Below are 17,200 nucleotides of genomic sequence, written 5' to 3' on the forward strand. Positions count from 1 at the left end.
AAAGTTAACTTTCGAGACTCCCACTCCCAAACTTCCACAGCCAGCATGGGTAAAGATAAGCTTCCCAAGCCCTGATATATAGAAGACAACATAATTTATCACTAATGCAGAGTTTTAAAATGTTTTAAATGTGGGTCTTAATTTTATAGCTGATTTACTTTGCATTTAATATGCATGATTTTATTTATATCCCGAGGAAAAGGTTAGACATAAATCAAAATAAACACGGAATAGAAGAGTGTAGGATTCTGTTATCTCCTCCCTGACACTGTACTGTTGGATGAAACACTTCCAGAAGAAATAAAACCTCATAAAATCCCCTTCTTACATGTTAAGTTTGTGCCAAGTTATTTCCTAAGAAAACTCTACTTGTGGCTGTTGGTTTGTTAAGTATAAAAAAGAATTTATTGTGGAGTCTGGTAGCAGCCACCCTGGATTACAAGTACAATTTCCTGATTAAATTAAATGTCTAAGTAATGATATACAAACTCTTATAATACTAGCCATTGTTTTCATTTCCAGTTGGCTTCAAAAATGCATATACCCTATTAATACGTCTTCAGAGTAAAGTATTCCTATTGATTTTATCATCTTTAATGATGAATAGATCAGAAACAAATAGAACTTAACAAATATTAATATTTGTGTTTCTTGCATGAATACATATACCTTTGGGAGAACTTTGAATTTGAATTAGTTTGAAGCAACCCAAGTACAAACATAAGAACTGATTTCATTTTCTACTTTATTTTTATTGTAGGTATTTTCCATTATTACATTATGCAAAATAGATGCATTTGATATTCTGAAACTGGTTCCATGTCTGGAATTTATTTTGCACTTCATGAGTAATTTGAATTTGTATATTACGGTTTAAAGAATGAAATATAAGTTTCCAAATCTTTCTGTCAGTATTAGAATTGTTGAGAAGTTAGAAGTTCTCAAATCCCCAGTTCACCATTTAACAACTTTAACTAATAACTTTATGAACAAGGAAGCAATGGTTCTCAGTCACATGTGTCAAACTCAAGGCCCACAAACTGCCATGCCATTTTATTTGACCCTCCAGATGCTGGGATATAAATCCTGTGCTTTCTTCCTCATTAGACATCAAGCCTTGATCTGATGGGAATTGTAATACAGTAATATCTGGAAGGCTGCAGTTTGTTCTGTTTAGTTATGATAGTGGGATTTGGATGCAAAGCTTGTGGATATAATGTCTGACTTTAAAATTCTATTGGGTTGCAATTCCCATTATCCCCAATCTTCATGGTGGATTATCAAAAGTGATAGGAATTGTCGTGCAATAACGTCTGGGGTCCCAAACTGGGTAAGCACTAAAGTGCATTATGTAAAAATATATATAATTGGTCCTCAGTGTCCATGGATTAGCCATCCATGGATTCAACAATTCTTTGAAGGCAACCATAAAGCTGACGTGGCCCTCTATGCATTGAGTTTGACACCTCTTTTCTAAAGTGTAATCTTCTAGGAGTATCCAGCATACATTCAAAAATGTCTTCCAAGTCCTCCTTTTCCCATTATTATTTCAATCCTTGAGACTGGCTCTCTTGATATTGCTGGAATACAACTTCCAACATGATTATCTAGCTAGGGCTGATGTGGGTATAGTTGAGTCGTGGGGTGGGCAGAAGTCTCCCGACATTGCCATAAGCAGGGAAGACATTAAAACCAGTGTTTATTCTTAGTTATTACAGGGGAAATGTGTAACTTAATACTAATTTCAAATTTTCCATATGGTAGACTTGAATAACATAACCACTCATTCTACTTTCTATTATTTAAATAAATTTGCTGAGCAGCAGTTGTCACCCTTCGTGGTGAGATAGAAATATAGTAAAACAAAGAAATAGTTTTCTAATCTAATTCTGATTAGCTATTCTTAGCACTGGTACTCAGCTCCTTTATGATGTCTAAATACATTGGAATTGACGGTTTAGTTGGAAAAGCTTTTCTGTAATTCCTGATATGCAAGTTAAATTCTTCTTTGCTCCTGTGACCGTAGAATTCAATTCACTTTTTAGACAATTCTGACTTTGTATAGTGTGGCATTTCAAGGTGGTATGTGCTGCAGTAATTATTTGTTTTGTCCATATATAGATTATTGAGTTTAATAGTTTTCCATATCTTTGCCTCACATCTAATCCACTCCACAGCTTGTATAATATTAATTCAATGTTGCTTAGTACTAGTTACCAGACCAAATAGGTGATGAACTCTATGCACTTCAGTTAAACTAATGTGTAAAACGGGCTGCTAGTTTTCCTTTTACATTGCAGTATTTTATTCATTGCACTTCCTCAATCTGGCTTGCAATGACTACTTTTAAAAATTGTTTCAGAATTGTTTCATTTCAAATATTTGTCCTTTGGCACCCTCTTGTGGCTATATATATAATAGACATTCTGCATGCTTCTAAACCCATTTTTAAGCAGTCGAGTAATCATTGTTAACTGAAAGTTTCCATATCAATATATATTTATCTTCAAGTGACCTTTCATCCAGGATAAGAGGGACTCTCTGAAAGAGTATGTGTTACAAATATAAAAGGAGAAATGAATGAGAATCGGATGCTGTGCCATGTGCAATCCTTTACCCAGGGGCAGATGACAGGAGAAACCAAGATTAATTTAAAATGGAAGGAAAAGTTTCCAAACTCCTACTAATAACTATGTTAGGAAATCTTGGTTTCTTGTTTTATCCGACCCTAGGCAAACTATCAAAACAAGCCATCTTCAAATAGTCATTAATGATTCTGACTTGTGAAAGTAAACCTGTGTCTCAAGATTGTGCTTAAACATAATAAAATTCCACAATTAGCTGAGAGTGGAAAGAAAAGCTTCTGACTAGCCATTCTCGAAAGGTTGAATGTGGGGAACGCAGAACGGTGACTTGCAGTTACTTACAAACCTAGCACTATGTTATCAAATCTGCTTCTTTATTTATCTTGAAGTGCTTTTTTTGTTTTTAATCCTCATTTGAAAATTGACACACATCCCATTGCACTTTACATGTTTTAGTAGATTTGCCACTGACATTTTTACTGCCACCATATTGGGTCCTTATGAGGCAACATATTGATGACAGTTATTTAAAATTGATCCTTTCCTGCCATTGTTTCTCCAAAAACTGCTGTATCTTGTGCCTTTTCCTTCTAGTTATTATTATACGAAAGAACATGGATGAACAGGTGGAAACCATCTATCCTACATGAAGGAGAGGGAAATATCAGAAGTGTCAAATGGAGAGGAAACCTGATCGCTTGGGCCAATAACATGGTAGGTACTGCAAGGCTGTCTTCATTTAAGTTAATAGGTAACTTCCTGTATTGCACTATTGGACTATCTGCAAATATATTAATTACCTTTATGTTTAACGTGACTCAGTTTTTTTATGTTTCTGTCTTTTTTCTAATGATCACCTGAACATTTGGTAATGGTTCTTGCATAGAAGGAATGCACCATCTTTAATTGAATTAAAACAGAAAAGAAAAGAGGCTTAGAAGTGTACCAGCAACAGTTGTCACAAGGCAGGTTCTGTTTGACACTCTTGCCACTTTTTTTCTGTTCCGAGCCACTAAGAATAAGAGTGGTTATAAAATTTAATAGTACTCTTAGGGGACATTCAGTAGATTACTCAGCAAAGAATTTGGAGTTAGACTTTTTATAATAGAGAGCTTTTATATAAAAGCATAGTTCAATTTGTTAGTTTAACAAAAGATTGGTGCCTCTTGCTGTGGTTAAATCAGTAGCATATCCTATACACACATGTATAAGTCTAAAAAAATTAATCGGCGCTCCAAAATGGGTCAACTTATCCACATGACAATGTGAATAATTACCATGACTCTTTATGAAAAGGAACAATCCCCTTCTCCGAGTGAGTGGCAAAAAGCAAGAACTTAGTCCAGCCGGAGAGAGTGTAAAAGAAACACCGACTCCCTCTACATTCTGTGCCATGATGGCTTTTAAAAATACCTCGATGAGGAAATTTTGGTGTCCACTACAGGTGGCTGATCTCCTAAGGCAGGATTGTGCTTTCCTCTCTCCATAGAATGACTCTTATCCACAGGTCATATCAAAATCCATAATTTTGGCCCCCAAACCTGCCATCAACTTATATATGAGTATATATGGTATTTCTCCTTTAATTGCCGTGTGCTTGATTTCAGTTTATGGTTAGAAGAGCCTAATTAACCATTAGACTGAAGCAAGGCGTGCTCAGCATCAATCACGGAGTGCAGCTATATTCAACATATTCAAAATAACTAGAAAGAATTGAAATATCCCTTTTTTGCAGCAACAAAAGATTATGGTTTAGGCATAGAGGAAATACAGCATCATTTGAACATCAGCACAACCTAAAGAGGATACAGACAGATGTTGTGTAGTGAGTGAATACAGAATGAGCTTCTTGAGCAGAACATCATCCAGAAAATGCTGTACCGGTACCCAGATTTATTTTGCCAAATAAAATGGATCAAATGTAACAGAAAACCACCACTGTAAAGTGCAAAAGTACAAGAATGTTGAAAGCCACCTTTAATTTAATTTGGGTTTAAAATATTAGTTCACTTAAGTGTGTGTATATGTTTGTATACGCACAAATTCATACATACACATCTCCTTGCCTTGCCGTGCTATAACTTGTGGCTTCTGTATGGTGCTCTGAACCATTATTATTCTGTGTTACCTCCCATGAGAGGTGACACTTCAGCTGTCACACATATTCCCAGAGGATGCCTTAATTGTGTCACACTGAGGAAAAGATGCCAGTGACAGGGAGAGAACTGAGAATCTCAAGAAGAATTTGTAACTGAATTTCCCGAGCATGGAGAAAGACAATTGAGAAGGAAATTGGCTTCTTAGCACTCTATGGGGTACTGGCAGCAAACTTTTGATAATTTGAAGCAATGCTATAAAAATAAAGAATGATGTTGAACTCAATACATTCTTTTGCATGTTTTCTAGGAGGTATTATAGTATACCTGGGCGTATAACTTTTAAACATGGCTCTTTCTGTGGGTCCTCATGCTAAACTGTGCCTACAGGGATTACGCTGTTGCTGCTTACCTGCCTGCTTTGCTTATATAGCAACTATACTTTCAGGCAAAATTATAGAGTACACAGACTGATATAAGCATTTTCCTCCAACTGACTCCAGTTCTGTGTGCACCCTCCAGGATCCTTTCTGTTTCACCTGTACAACCACAATGCCTCCTTGGTATAACCTGTGTTATGATATATCTGGATTTTGGTCTTGCGTATGAGATGCCACACTGAATTCTCTTACTGTGTATTAAATTTCCAGGGTGTGAAGATACTTGATGTGATTGCGAAGCAAAGAATCACCAATGTGCCCCGAGACGATATAAGCCTTCGTCCTGATATGTATCCCTGTAGCCTTTGCTGGAAAGATAATTTAACACTGATTATTGGCTGGGGAAATTCAGTAAAGGTACAATTACCTGTCTTTGTAATAAATGCTTGCTGCTATCACAGACAAACAGAGGATTATTTCTGAAAAGCAAAGGTAATAGGGAGAAAAAAAGAAAGGAATTTGATTTGACTACTGTGCAGAGAACTCCTGCTGCCATAGAAATGTCATTGGGCTGACCTTCATAAGAAGGAATAATGACAAATGCCCAGTGGTCAGACGGATTTCTTTGAGCGTGTGCAATTTGCAGTGCTGTGGGGTGATCGTCCTTTCTTTGTCTTCAAGAGCTGTGCTCAAAGACCTATTACAATAGAATTATGCAATTCATTAATTCTTCTTAATTTAGGCAGAAAGTGTTGAGCATTAATATTTTGGCAACTGTTTTGCATTAGGCCTTATTTCAATAGACATTGAAATCTAGACTGGGATGGTGACTGCAGGATTTCAGCCAGTGTTTTTTCAAAGAAGTCATGGGCAACCTCTAAATTTTTGATCAGAAGATAGAATGAAAATTAAAAGGATCTAAACAAATTTCTGTATCATAAAGCTCTGGAAAGGGTATTTTTGTAATATGTTTGTAAACCCTAAAAAGAATGAATGGCTGTAATGTAAATGTTCCCGCCATTCCTCATAATATTGACCTAGAATTATGGCCACTGAAAACAATTTGTGTATTGCAGTGACTGTACAGAAAAAGAAATAACAACAATGTACAGTTCCCAGGCATTTTAAAGACTATTAAATTTATGGAGGCATCAATATTTATAAACAAAAATATTTCATTTCTCAGATGCATCTGATAAAATAGATCATTCTAATCAAGATGAAGATATATATTTTATAAGTGTCAAAGTAACATAAGTCTCTTTTTGCATTCCAATTTCTCTCTGATCCCACCCTGAGCACTGTGCATATATACCTAGACATCTGAGATTATGCTCCATGCATATGATAACATGGATTATAAAACAAAAATTTCATGCTGTAAAAAAATCTGTTAAAAGTGCTGCACGGCACTTTGTTCCTGGCAACAAACAGACTTTTAACACAGCTACCTATTTTATTATTATTGATACAACAGTCAGACAAAATCAGTGAAAGCAGAGATAAATTGGTAAGCAAAATTAATCTTATATTTGGAACAAAAATATAATCAGGATTTAATTATCACCTAAGATATTGCTTTCTTTAAGTTTTCTTTGCTCGCTCTGTTTCTTAAAATGTCATCTTCATTGAAATTGTAACCTTCACATTTGCCTATGCCTAAATCTGAAGTTGCTGTCTTTCATTGAACAAGATAACCCCTGTAATTAATACAGTAATTTTATTTTATAGATATGCTCAGTAAAAGAACGGCACGCAAGTGAAATGCGAGACCTGCCTAGTCGCTATGTGGAAATTGGTATGAGAATAGCATATTTTCCATAACTTCCAGAAAGCTTTTCACAAATAAATGTTCAGACCATACCATCTTCATGTTTTGATTTATTTCCTAAAAATGAATATTTGCAGAAGCATAAGTTTACTATATGAAAAACATTTTGGTAAGGTTCTTGAGTATTTTTAGGTAGAAAACTGGTTATAATAAGCAAAAACTGGTGATCAGTTTCTGTAAATGTGTCTTTCTGGTGATTATTATAAAGTGCTGCATTTGGGTAATGATGCATACTGTCTTGGTCACATCCGTGGGAAAATTTGATGAGTTATTATGGTATCTGAAATATGACTATTTGGATATCACTGTTAAAACTACTTTCAGAAAATGGTTGTGTTTGTGTCTTTTTGACAAGTGAACACTTGCAGTTTGGACTCTAGCATATTCTTTAGGCATACCATGGGCATGGCAGATGTTGGAGTGGGAAGAAGAGCTATGTTGTCATAAATCTGTCCAGGAATATATTGTAAGGGTGGAGTATTTGTGAAGACAGCTTTTTTATCTCCTGCTTTCTAGCCCACAGTCTTCCTTACATATTTGAGGATCAGTGCTTTATCTCACTTAGCTGCTAACAATCTGTTTGAGGTTTCCCCATTCTGGTTTCAGATCATGGCATTCCAGCTCTGGCAGATGCTGTGAACATTACTCTTTTAAACATGGCTTCAATGAGACTGAGATAAAGTTGCCGTTTATCAATGTCTTAATAAAGATTACAGTATCTTTTGACACAATTTTGCTTAAGAACTTTGTATTGTATAAGAACATTTTTTCAGATTCCTGAATGTTAAGCTGCTATTTTCTAATTAGTGATGTGCCATGATTTAGAATGTTGTTATTCTTGATGGCAACTTCGCATATCAAATACCTTGAGAGCTGATTGGTTAGCAAGACTGAACCTACACCAAATAGCAGTGAGCGGAGGAATGTTCCTCCCTTCCTCTGATTCTGTTGTAACCAATTTTACAACTTTGCCCAATTTCCACCAATATTTTGTGTTTGTCGTATAAAATAATAGCTTTACATGTATGACTGTATTCACAGTGATTCATGATCATTTGTAGGAATGCTGTTTAATCAAAGGATATGGGTGTATTGTTGAAGGCTTTCATGGCTGGAATCACAGTGTTGTTGTGTGTTTTCTGGGCTGTTATGGCCATGTTTCAGAAGTATTCTCTCCAGATGTTTCACCCACATCTATGGCACGCATCCTCTGAGGTTGTGAGTTATATTGGAAAATTGCTTTTGCAGAGCAAACATTATTTGCTATTCAAATATGTTGGTTTTTAGAAACAAAATCCCCTTCCAAAATATGAAAAATCATTGCAAAATGCACAAAAGTCCTGCAAGCTTGTGTAGCAAGGAGACATTTTTCCATTCTTGTGTGAGAGAATTAAATAACTAAAAATTAATACACCTCTTCCTGAGTAATGACCATTTCCCAAAATCCAATCTTTTGACGAATACCGGTAGTGACCCCATGAATTTCATAGACTTGTCTTTGATAAGGAATCCTCAGTTCTTTTCTCTGACATATATCCTACAGTAACTGGTATTCATTGGCGGTCTCCCACCCTAGTACTAACGATTGCTGGCCTTGCTTAACTTTCAAAATCAAAGCAGATCCAGAGTATTTAGAGTACCTGTGTTAAAAACCTTTGCTCATGACAGAGGTGAACTGGTGCCCGCCTAAGTCTTCACCGCAACATCTGAGAATCCACCACAGGACCAGTTATTTCCCACTTAAAATGAACTGATGCACTTGAATTGTGTTTCTGACACAGTACAATGTATATGATGATAACGGTATATTCCAGCAAGGCATTGTATTAATATATTTTACATTGGATTGCTGCTTGGTTCCTTGGGGAAAGGAAGAGGCCTTTTGAACAACTGCTTTTTAAGTTTTGTCATACTATAGAACATACTATTATGAAATACACCCTTCAGAGGCAGCCCCGGTTGTAGCCTGGCAAGCATCAGAGGATTTTTCTGAATGCCCAAAGAATGAGGGGGATAATGCGTTCCAAAATGAGGGGTTTTTGAGTGTTCGAAGGGAATTGCAGGCAGACAAAGTTGAAGTTTGGATTCTTCAGCTTATTCCCAGGCAAGAGTGGAAAATGAAAGTACAAGTTCTCTTGAGAAAAGGCATTGGGAAGATGAGGAGTTTTCAAGGGAGACTAGATTAGACCTGAGAAAGCTGAGCGTGAAAAGCCAGAAGACTAGATATTCTCAGAGGATTTGAGATAAGACCTCGAGTGGTTTGCTTTCAGGCCTTTCAGAGGAAACAACGTTGCTAAAGGAGATTGCTCTCTTGTTTATGATTCCAAGTTCTTGGTTCATATATTGTTAAGGTTTCTGTTTCATGTTCCTGTTTCACGTTCCTGTTTCAAGTTCGTGTTTATGCCTCTGTATCTTTGGAGAAGTTCCTGTCTTCATGTTTATGGATATACTTTTGGAGTAATGTTATGCTTTTGGATTTTGTGTCCTAACCTGGCAACTTTGGATTAATGCTATTGAACTCTGGCTGTTTTTGAGAATTGTATTTTATACCAACTCTTTTTCCTTTTTATATTCATTCTTTAATAAACATTCTTTTATTGGAGTATGGGACTCTGGTGTGGTGTTGGGTGAAAGGGGTGTTCCAGTGCTAGAGTGCAACAGTCCCACATAGAGTGCGTTACGGTAATCCAGACAGGATGTAACTAAGGCATTTACCACTGTGGCCAGATCTGGATTCTCAAGGAAGGGGCATAGTTGGCACACATTTTTTTAAACAGAAGTAATGTGCTCCTTGAAACATTTTAATTGTGCAAAGGTCTTCCTGACCACCGCAGATACCTAGCTCTCTTCGTAGGTCATCCACCAAGGTAACCAAAGCTGTCTCTGTTCCATAGCCAGGCCTGAAACCAGATTGAAATGGATCTAGATAATGTGTTTTATCCAGAAATCCCTGGAGTTGGGAGACCACCACACGTTGCAAGACCTTGCTTAGAAAAAAGTGAAGGCTGGACACTAGCCCATTGTTGTCCCTTATAGAGGGGTTCAAGGATGACTTTTTAAATATAGGTCTGTCAACTGCCTCTTTTAGGCAAGTTGGAACTTTGCCTTGTTTCAAGGTGTCATTGACCACCACCTTCACCAACTCTGCTAGTCTCCCTCTGGCCTGTTTGATCAGCCAAGAAGGGCAAAGATCTAGAATACATGTGGTACACACATACAACATAGTTGGAAAGCCACATATATATAATTATCTGTGAGTATACTTGAGAGTCCCCGTGCCTTTTACTCTCCCAAGAAAATAGGCACCTTTCCCTTCCTTAAAATAACAGTATTAATCAAAACTGAGTGTTTAGAAACAAAGTTAGATGAATGCTGATCTTTCTCTTAGGGATGTGATTAACATAAATGAGAGTAGGATTATAAAATTCATTTGCATACTAGAAGAACTACATAAATATTCTTTCTAATGATAGCAAACCAGTACTTTTGATTAACACTAAACCCTGCCTCTGTCTCTCTTTCTGTTCTCAGTATCCCAATTCAACACTGAGTTTTTCATCAGTGGGATTGCACCACTCTGTGACCAGCTTGTCATACTTTCATATGTAAAGGAGATATCAGAGAAGACTGTAAGTATTTTTTTTACATATGTGAATAACCAGAAAAAATAAAGCCAGTGGCTGCTGATGACTCCCATGGCACTGTGATAAGGATTATGTTCAGGTGCTTCTGTAATCCAAGATGGTTTATAGATGGTCCTCCTCCTCCTCCTATTTTGAATGCTGACTCCCATGTTTTGAGGTTTGGTGGCTTTTGGAAAGATGCTCTTAGTGGGCCCTTTCCTTTCAGGGTATAACAAAGGTAAAGGTTTTCCCCTAATATTAAGTCTAGTTGTGTCCGACTCTGGGGATTGGTGCTCATCTCCATTTCTAAGCCGAAGAGCTGGCTTTGTCTGTAGACACCTCCTAGGTCATGTGGCCAGCATTAAGCGCTGTTACATTCCCGCAGTAGTGGTACCTATTGATCTACTCACATTTGCATGTTTTCAACCTGCTAGGTTGGCAGAATCTGTGGCTAATAGTGGGAGCTCACTCCACTCTTTTGGTCAGCAAGTTCAGCAGCTCAGCAGTTTAACCCGCTGTGCCACCAAGGGCTCCGAGGTCCAACCTACTTATTACCAATTCACATTCTCTTGTCCTTCTGCCCCAGATTGAGATCCCTACTGAAAGATGAAGCCCACTGGATGACCCTGGGCCAATCACATTCTCTCAGCTTAAGATGCAATGAATAGGGAAGAAATGATGAGTTATCTTTTGAGTTCCCTGAAAGAAAACAGGCATGTAGCATTAAGAATTCTGCTCCCATTGACATTTTCTTTAATTTTCTTTAATCCTTATTTCTGACATTGCAGTAATTTAATATTTTAAAAGTTAAGTTTTTTGAAATATTGAGGAGAAAGCAAGCTTATTTTCTGCTGCCCCAGAGATAATGATACAGAGCAATGAATTCAACCAACAGGAAGAAAGCTTTCATCGATAAAGAACCTCTTGACAGTAAGAGCTGTCTGACAATAATATACACTTCCTCAAAGTGTAGTGGAATCTTCCTGATATTTTTAAAGAGAGGGTGGATGGCCATCTCTCAGGAGTGCTTTGTGTGTTCCTGAATAGTAGGGGGTTGGACTGGATCGCCCTTGTGGTCTCTTCCAGCTCTATGATTCTGTGAAATATTGTTGAGCATTTAAAGAGAAGGGGCAGACAAAATCCCCAAGAGAATCGAACAAAGCAAATATATAAGTGAATAATTGTCAACGTTTTGCAATGGTAGAAGTTTGGGCAATGAAAAAAATTCATGGGGGAACAAAATTCCTATTGGAGGAAGAATTTTGGCATTTTGCACTCCTGGTAGCTACACAGGAAAGAAAAGGAGGCTATGAATATCATCATCATCATCATCATCATAGCATCATTACTACCAATAATGAGAATACAGAGCAATACTTCTCTTGTCAATATTCGGATGGTTGTAGAAAACTTGAAAGAGGTAATAAGAGAGAGAAGGAGCCAGACTGCAAATCACCAGTAGGCACTTTTCAGTTAGTATGACTTGCTCCTGTATATTATTAGTCTTCTATGTGTGAATAAATAGGAATTAAAGCTTTATTTGAGGAAAGATGTATTGACATAGCATTTTTTCTTCGTGTACTCTGTGAATGCACACTAATGGAGAAGCTGCGCCTGCGCAGGTTCCGACGGAAACTCTTCCAAGCTGAAGTTCAAATTTTGGCGGTAACCACGCCCCCCTTCCCAAGGGGCATATAAGGCAGCCCCAGGCGCCCGCTCTCCAGTTCCTTTTTTTCCGCCGCAAGGTTCACTTCGGACTCTTCGCATGTCTACTACTCGTTTCAAGCGTTGCACGCAGTGTGCTGCTAAAATTCCTGACTCGGACGGCCACGCCAAGTGCCTCTTCTGTCTTGGCGAGGCTCATGTGGTCAGTACTTGCCGTTTTTGCCTAGCTCTCACGGCTCAGGCCAGAAAGAACAGAGCCGCTAGGCTTAGAGCGGCGCTCTACGAAAAATCTCTCGCGCCAGAACCGACTCCGTCGACGTCGGGTACGTCGGCGTCCTCAGCTTTGAGAGCTATGTCGGCACCACCAACTAAGCCTCCGGCAGCCAAGGCTTCCTCGGTCTCGTCCAGAGCGTCCAAGACCTCCAGGGCCGCTAAACCGGTCAAACCACCGTGTACTGTGACGACGGCGACCGTGTCGACCCGCTCCGGAAAGGTGGGACCTTCCTCGACGTCGAGCTCTCTGGCTTCGGTGACCTCGATCCGCTCTCGTATCGGTTCCCCTCCGTCCTCCTCTGCTATCAAAATAGCCTTTAAAAGGGCTCACGAGGAGTCTCGTCGAGCGCAATCCGACTCAGCTGTGGTTCCTCCCACACCTGGCAAGTCCTTGAGGGTTGCATCCAAGCAACCGCCGGCGAAGAAACGGCTAACTCAGCGCTCCTCCTCCTCGGCCTCCTCAAAGAAAGACCCGCCATCTTCCTCGACAACTTCCTCGAGAAGGTCTTCTCCTATTGTACCAGCCCAGAGGCCTAGAGATGTTTCTCAGTCTCCATTGCACCCCCTGTCTGATGGGGAGCTGCAGGACTCACCCCACCACTCTACCCAAACGGTGGTCAGGGTGCCGGTGCCGGAGCCCCTTGCGCCGCCTCGCTCGTCGCGCCAACAGCTCTTCCCTCCCACCTCGACACCGGAGCGTGGCAGACAAACGGCTCGCCTGGCTCGGGCAGCCCAGGCCTCAGCCTCTAAGGACCTTCGGCCTCCGGCCCTCTCTTCCCGCGAGGCCTTGCCTCCTCCCGAGACTGTGCTGTCTTCTCCCCCTCAGTCCCCCCAAGGGGCTGAGGAGGAAGATGCTGATGTCGACCGCCCAGACTCTGTCCTCTCGGCCTCGGTGGTCTCTCTCGGTCTCGACCTCTCTCCTCCCCACGACGCGTATGAGGCGGACCCGCCTTCTCCTACTGACAATGTTCGCGCTTTCGCTGAGCAAATGGTCAGGATGGCCGACGCCCTGGGTTTGGAGATCAAGCAAACCTCCAAAGCAGTGTCTGACCCAGTCTTCAAAAGGGTGCAGGCCCAAGCTCCGCCGGCCACGCTTCTCCCCTTTCTGCCTTATCTGTTGGACGTTATCCAGGCCTCCTGGAAAAACCCTTCCTCCATTCCTCCGACCTCGAAGAGGATCGAGACTTGGTACCGTACCGACGATGATACCCTGGAGTGGCTCAAACACCATCCCGACCCTAACTCCCTGGTCGTTAAGGCCTCTCAATCCTCAGGTCGTCAGTCGAATACTCCGGCCGACAGAGAGGGGAAGCGCTTCGACGCCGTGGGTCGAAAACTTTATTCCGGAGCCCTTTTGCTTTGCCGCATGGCGAATTATGGAGCCTGCATGGGTGCCTACCAACAAATTATCTGGGAGAAGGCGCAGCCCTTCTTCGCTAAGATGTCGGACGAAGACCGCTCCGTCCTCACTACCCTCCAACAGGAGGCAGACTCGCTCGCTCACCACCAAATACAAATGGCGAAGCATACAGGTGATACTGCGGGTAAAATGATTGCCCACGCGATTTCCATTCGCCGCCACGCCTGGCTGAGGTCTTCGGGTCTCTCCTCATCTTCCAGACAGGTCATTGAGGACCTTCCCTTTGACGCGCTCGGACTGTTTCACGCCGGTACCGATGACAAACTCAAGTCTAATCATGACTTTAAAATTCTTGCGTCTAAATGTGGCGACCAACCTCAACCTCAGCGCACTCGCTGGTTCCCGCACCGTTCCCGCCGTTTCCCGCCGCAATCTTTCAGACACCATTCTTTCAGGCGGCCTTCGGGCTCGAACAATCAAGCCCATCACCAACCTCGCCGGGGACCTCATCCGCAAAAGCAACGCGGTCGATCCACCCCTGCTCCTCCGCAGCCTAATCGGCGTACCTGACGCCAACCCCTGCCAAAGCTCCTCGCCCGCTACCGTTGTAGAGCCCACGCTGCCTCGTCCCTTCGGTATCTTTGCAGACCGACTAGCCCCTTTCTACAATCAATGGGACTCTATTACTTCAGATGCATGGGTTCTCCGCATTGTCCAAGACGGCTACGCCTTAGAGTTCATGGACCTCCCTCCTACAGGTCACGTTCTCCACTCAAACCCTTCCCCAGAGATACTGGCCGAAGTCGAAGCGCTACTGGCCAAAGGCGCTATCCGTCCCTCCCCTCCCGAACTGGACCCTTTAAGTTTCTTCTCCAGATACTTTACAGTCCCGAAAAGAGGAGGCGGGCTACGCCCGATTCTGGACTTAAGGGCACTCAATATATTCATCCGCCCCTCCAAATTCAGGATGGTCTCTATTGCCTCTATCCTCCCGATGCTGCAGCGGGGAGACTACTTTGCCTCCATAGACTTACGAGACGCCTACTTCCACGTGGCAATACGAGAGGCGCACAGACGGTTCCTATGCTTCAAAGTTCTCGACCAAACCTACCAGTTTACCGTTTTGCCCTTCGGTCTCGTCACGGCCCCGAGGGTCTTCACCAAGGTTGTCGCCGCCGTAGCGGCCCACCTCAGGCTACATGGCATCACGGTCTTTCCTTATCTGGACGACTGGCTTCTCGTCGGGCCCGACCCGGTTCTTCTCCAAAATCACGTCTCTTTCACGCTGCGTCTTCTAAAATCTCTCGGCCTCCAACTCAATTCCGAGAAGTCAAATCTCTCCCCGTCAACCCGAATCCGGTTCATCGGGGCCCTCTTCGACTCCGTCGCAGAGACTGTGTCACTTCCGTTCGACAGATTCCTGGCTCTCCGCCACCATATCGCCCTTTGTCGATCTGCCCGGAGGGTCAGAGCCCGTGTCATTCAGGTCCTTCTAGGCCACATGGCCTCCACGGTTCTCACGACCCCGTTTGCCAGGCTGCGCCTTCGGACCCTGCAAAGGTGGTTTATAGACACTTTCAAACCGTTCCACCACCACAACTCCAGATACCTGTCGGTACCGTCGTCCGTCCGCCAGTCTCTCTCATGGTGGATGTCTCACCAAAACGTGTGCAAGGGCCTTCCTTTCCATCCAGCCCCGCCATCGCTAACCATAACCACAGACTCCTCCACCTACGCTTGGGGAGCCCACATGAACGGTCTAACGGTTCAAAATCTTTGGTCCCCGTCAGAGAGGGCCAACCACATAAACTTCCTCGAACTTCTCGCCATTCTCAAAGCCCTAAAAGCATTCTCCCCCCTCATCCGCCACAAGTCCATCCTCATTCAATCGGACAATCTAGTAGCAGTATTCTACATCAACAAACAGGGTGGTACGGGTTCGAGGAAACTGATGCTCCTCTCCTCTCGTCTCTGGATTTGGTGCATAGCCCACGGCGTACAGATCTCTGCAATCCACCTACCGGGCGCCCAAAACGGCTTAGCGGATGCCCTCAGCAGGATGACTTCTTCCTCTCACGAATGGAAGCTCAATCCCGAGGTCCTCGACGGTCTGTTCCGCCTCTGGGGGCGCCCTACTCTGGATCTCTTCGCGTCTCCCCACAACGCTCAGCTACTCCGCTACGGAGCGAGGCTCCCCCCGAACTCTTTCCCCGGCTGCCTAGGGGATGCCTTTCTTCTGGACTGGTCGGCGGAGATGCTTTATCTTTTTCCACCGATTCCCCTCATACCGAAAGTTCTCGAAAAACTTCTCTCGATCTCGGTCACGGCGATTCTCATAGCTCCGGCCTGGCCCCGCCAACCGTGGTATCCAGCCCTTCTTCGCCTCTCCAGAGGATCGTTTCACCCTCTGCCTCTCTCGCCGCACCTTCTCTCACGGGAGGACGGCAAAATTCTTCACCCGGACCTTTCTTCCCTTCATCTCACTGCATGGAGGATTCTTACCTAGCCTCTCTTCCGCAGAATCTGCAAGACGTCCTGCGGGCAGCCCATAAGCCGTCTACTACCAAGGCTTATTCCTACAAACTCTCTCGCTTTCATGCCTTCCTTCGATCCCGTAACGTCGACACCTTCCCGACCTCGGTATCGGTGGTCCTCGACTTCCTCATGACTCTCGTCGAGAAGAAACTTTCTCTTGCCTCTATAAAAGCTTATCTCGCAGCTCTTTCCTGGTCTTTTCAGCGCCACGGCCAGCCATCTCTTTTTTCTCACCACCTGATCAAAACCTTTCTCCGGGGCTACAATAACATCTGCCCGCCGTCGCTACCACCTACGCCGGGCTGGAGCCTCGAACTTGTACTTTCTCAACTGTCTTCTGCTCCCTTCGAACCGCTTGCCTCGACCGATCTACGCCTGCTCTCCTGGAAGTTGGCCTTTCTGGTGGCGATCACGTCGGCACGACGGCCATCCGAGCTCGCTGCCCTCAGAGTCGACGAGCCTTATCTTCGTTTCCACCATGACCGCGCTGTTCTTCGCCCGGACATTACCTTTCTTCCTAAGGTGGTGTCAGCCTTCCACCTCAACCAGGACATTGTCTTACCAGCTTTCTTCTCTAACCCCTCCTCTCCTCTCGAGCAAAAACTGCACCTTCTCGACGTTCGGAGAGCACTTCTTTTCTACAGGGACCGTACTAAGGACATTCGTAAGTCACAAAGACTCTTTGTCGCCTATGCCCAGGACAAGTTGGGTAATCCCATCTCTTCCCAAAGACTGTCCCACTGGATCGCTCAGGCCATTGAGTTGGCCTATGAACTAGCCAAGCGACCTCCCCCTCCTTCCATCCGCCCGAGGTCGACTAGGGGCCTCTCGGCGTCGACCGCCTTCCTTAGG

General features: G+C 42.9%; 1 protein-coding gene across 3 annotated transcripts in view; it reads left to right on the forward strand.

Annotated features, from left to right (window-relative positions):
- Positions 1-17,200, forward strand: part of vps41 (VPS41 subunit of HOPS complex) — a 150,125-nt gene that overhangs the window by 83,092 nt on the left and 49,833 nt on the right. For all 3 annotated transcript variants that reach the window (XM_003222333.4, XM_008112861.3, XM_062958094.1), the window contains 4 exons: positions 3,180-3,299; positions 5,332-5,478; positions 6,793-6,859; positions 10,424-10,521. In XM_003222333.4, coding sequence (XP_003222381.2) covers positions 3,180-3,299; positions 5,332-5,478; positions 6,793-6,859; positions 10,424-10,521 — 432 coding nt within the window. The remainder of the gene's footprint in view (positions 1-3,179; positions 3,300-5,331; positions 5,479-6,792; positions 6,860-10,423; positions 10,522-17,200) is intronic.

This window comes from Anolis carolinensis, chromosome 6 (assembly GCF_035594765.1).
Source record: "Anolis carolinensis isolate JA03-04 chromosome 6, rAnoCar3.1.pri, whole genome shotgun sequence".
Classification (NCBI taxonomy): Eukaryota; Metazoa; Chordata; class Lepidosauria; order Squamata; family Dactyloidae; genus Anolis; species Anolis carolinensis.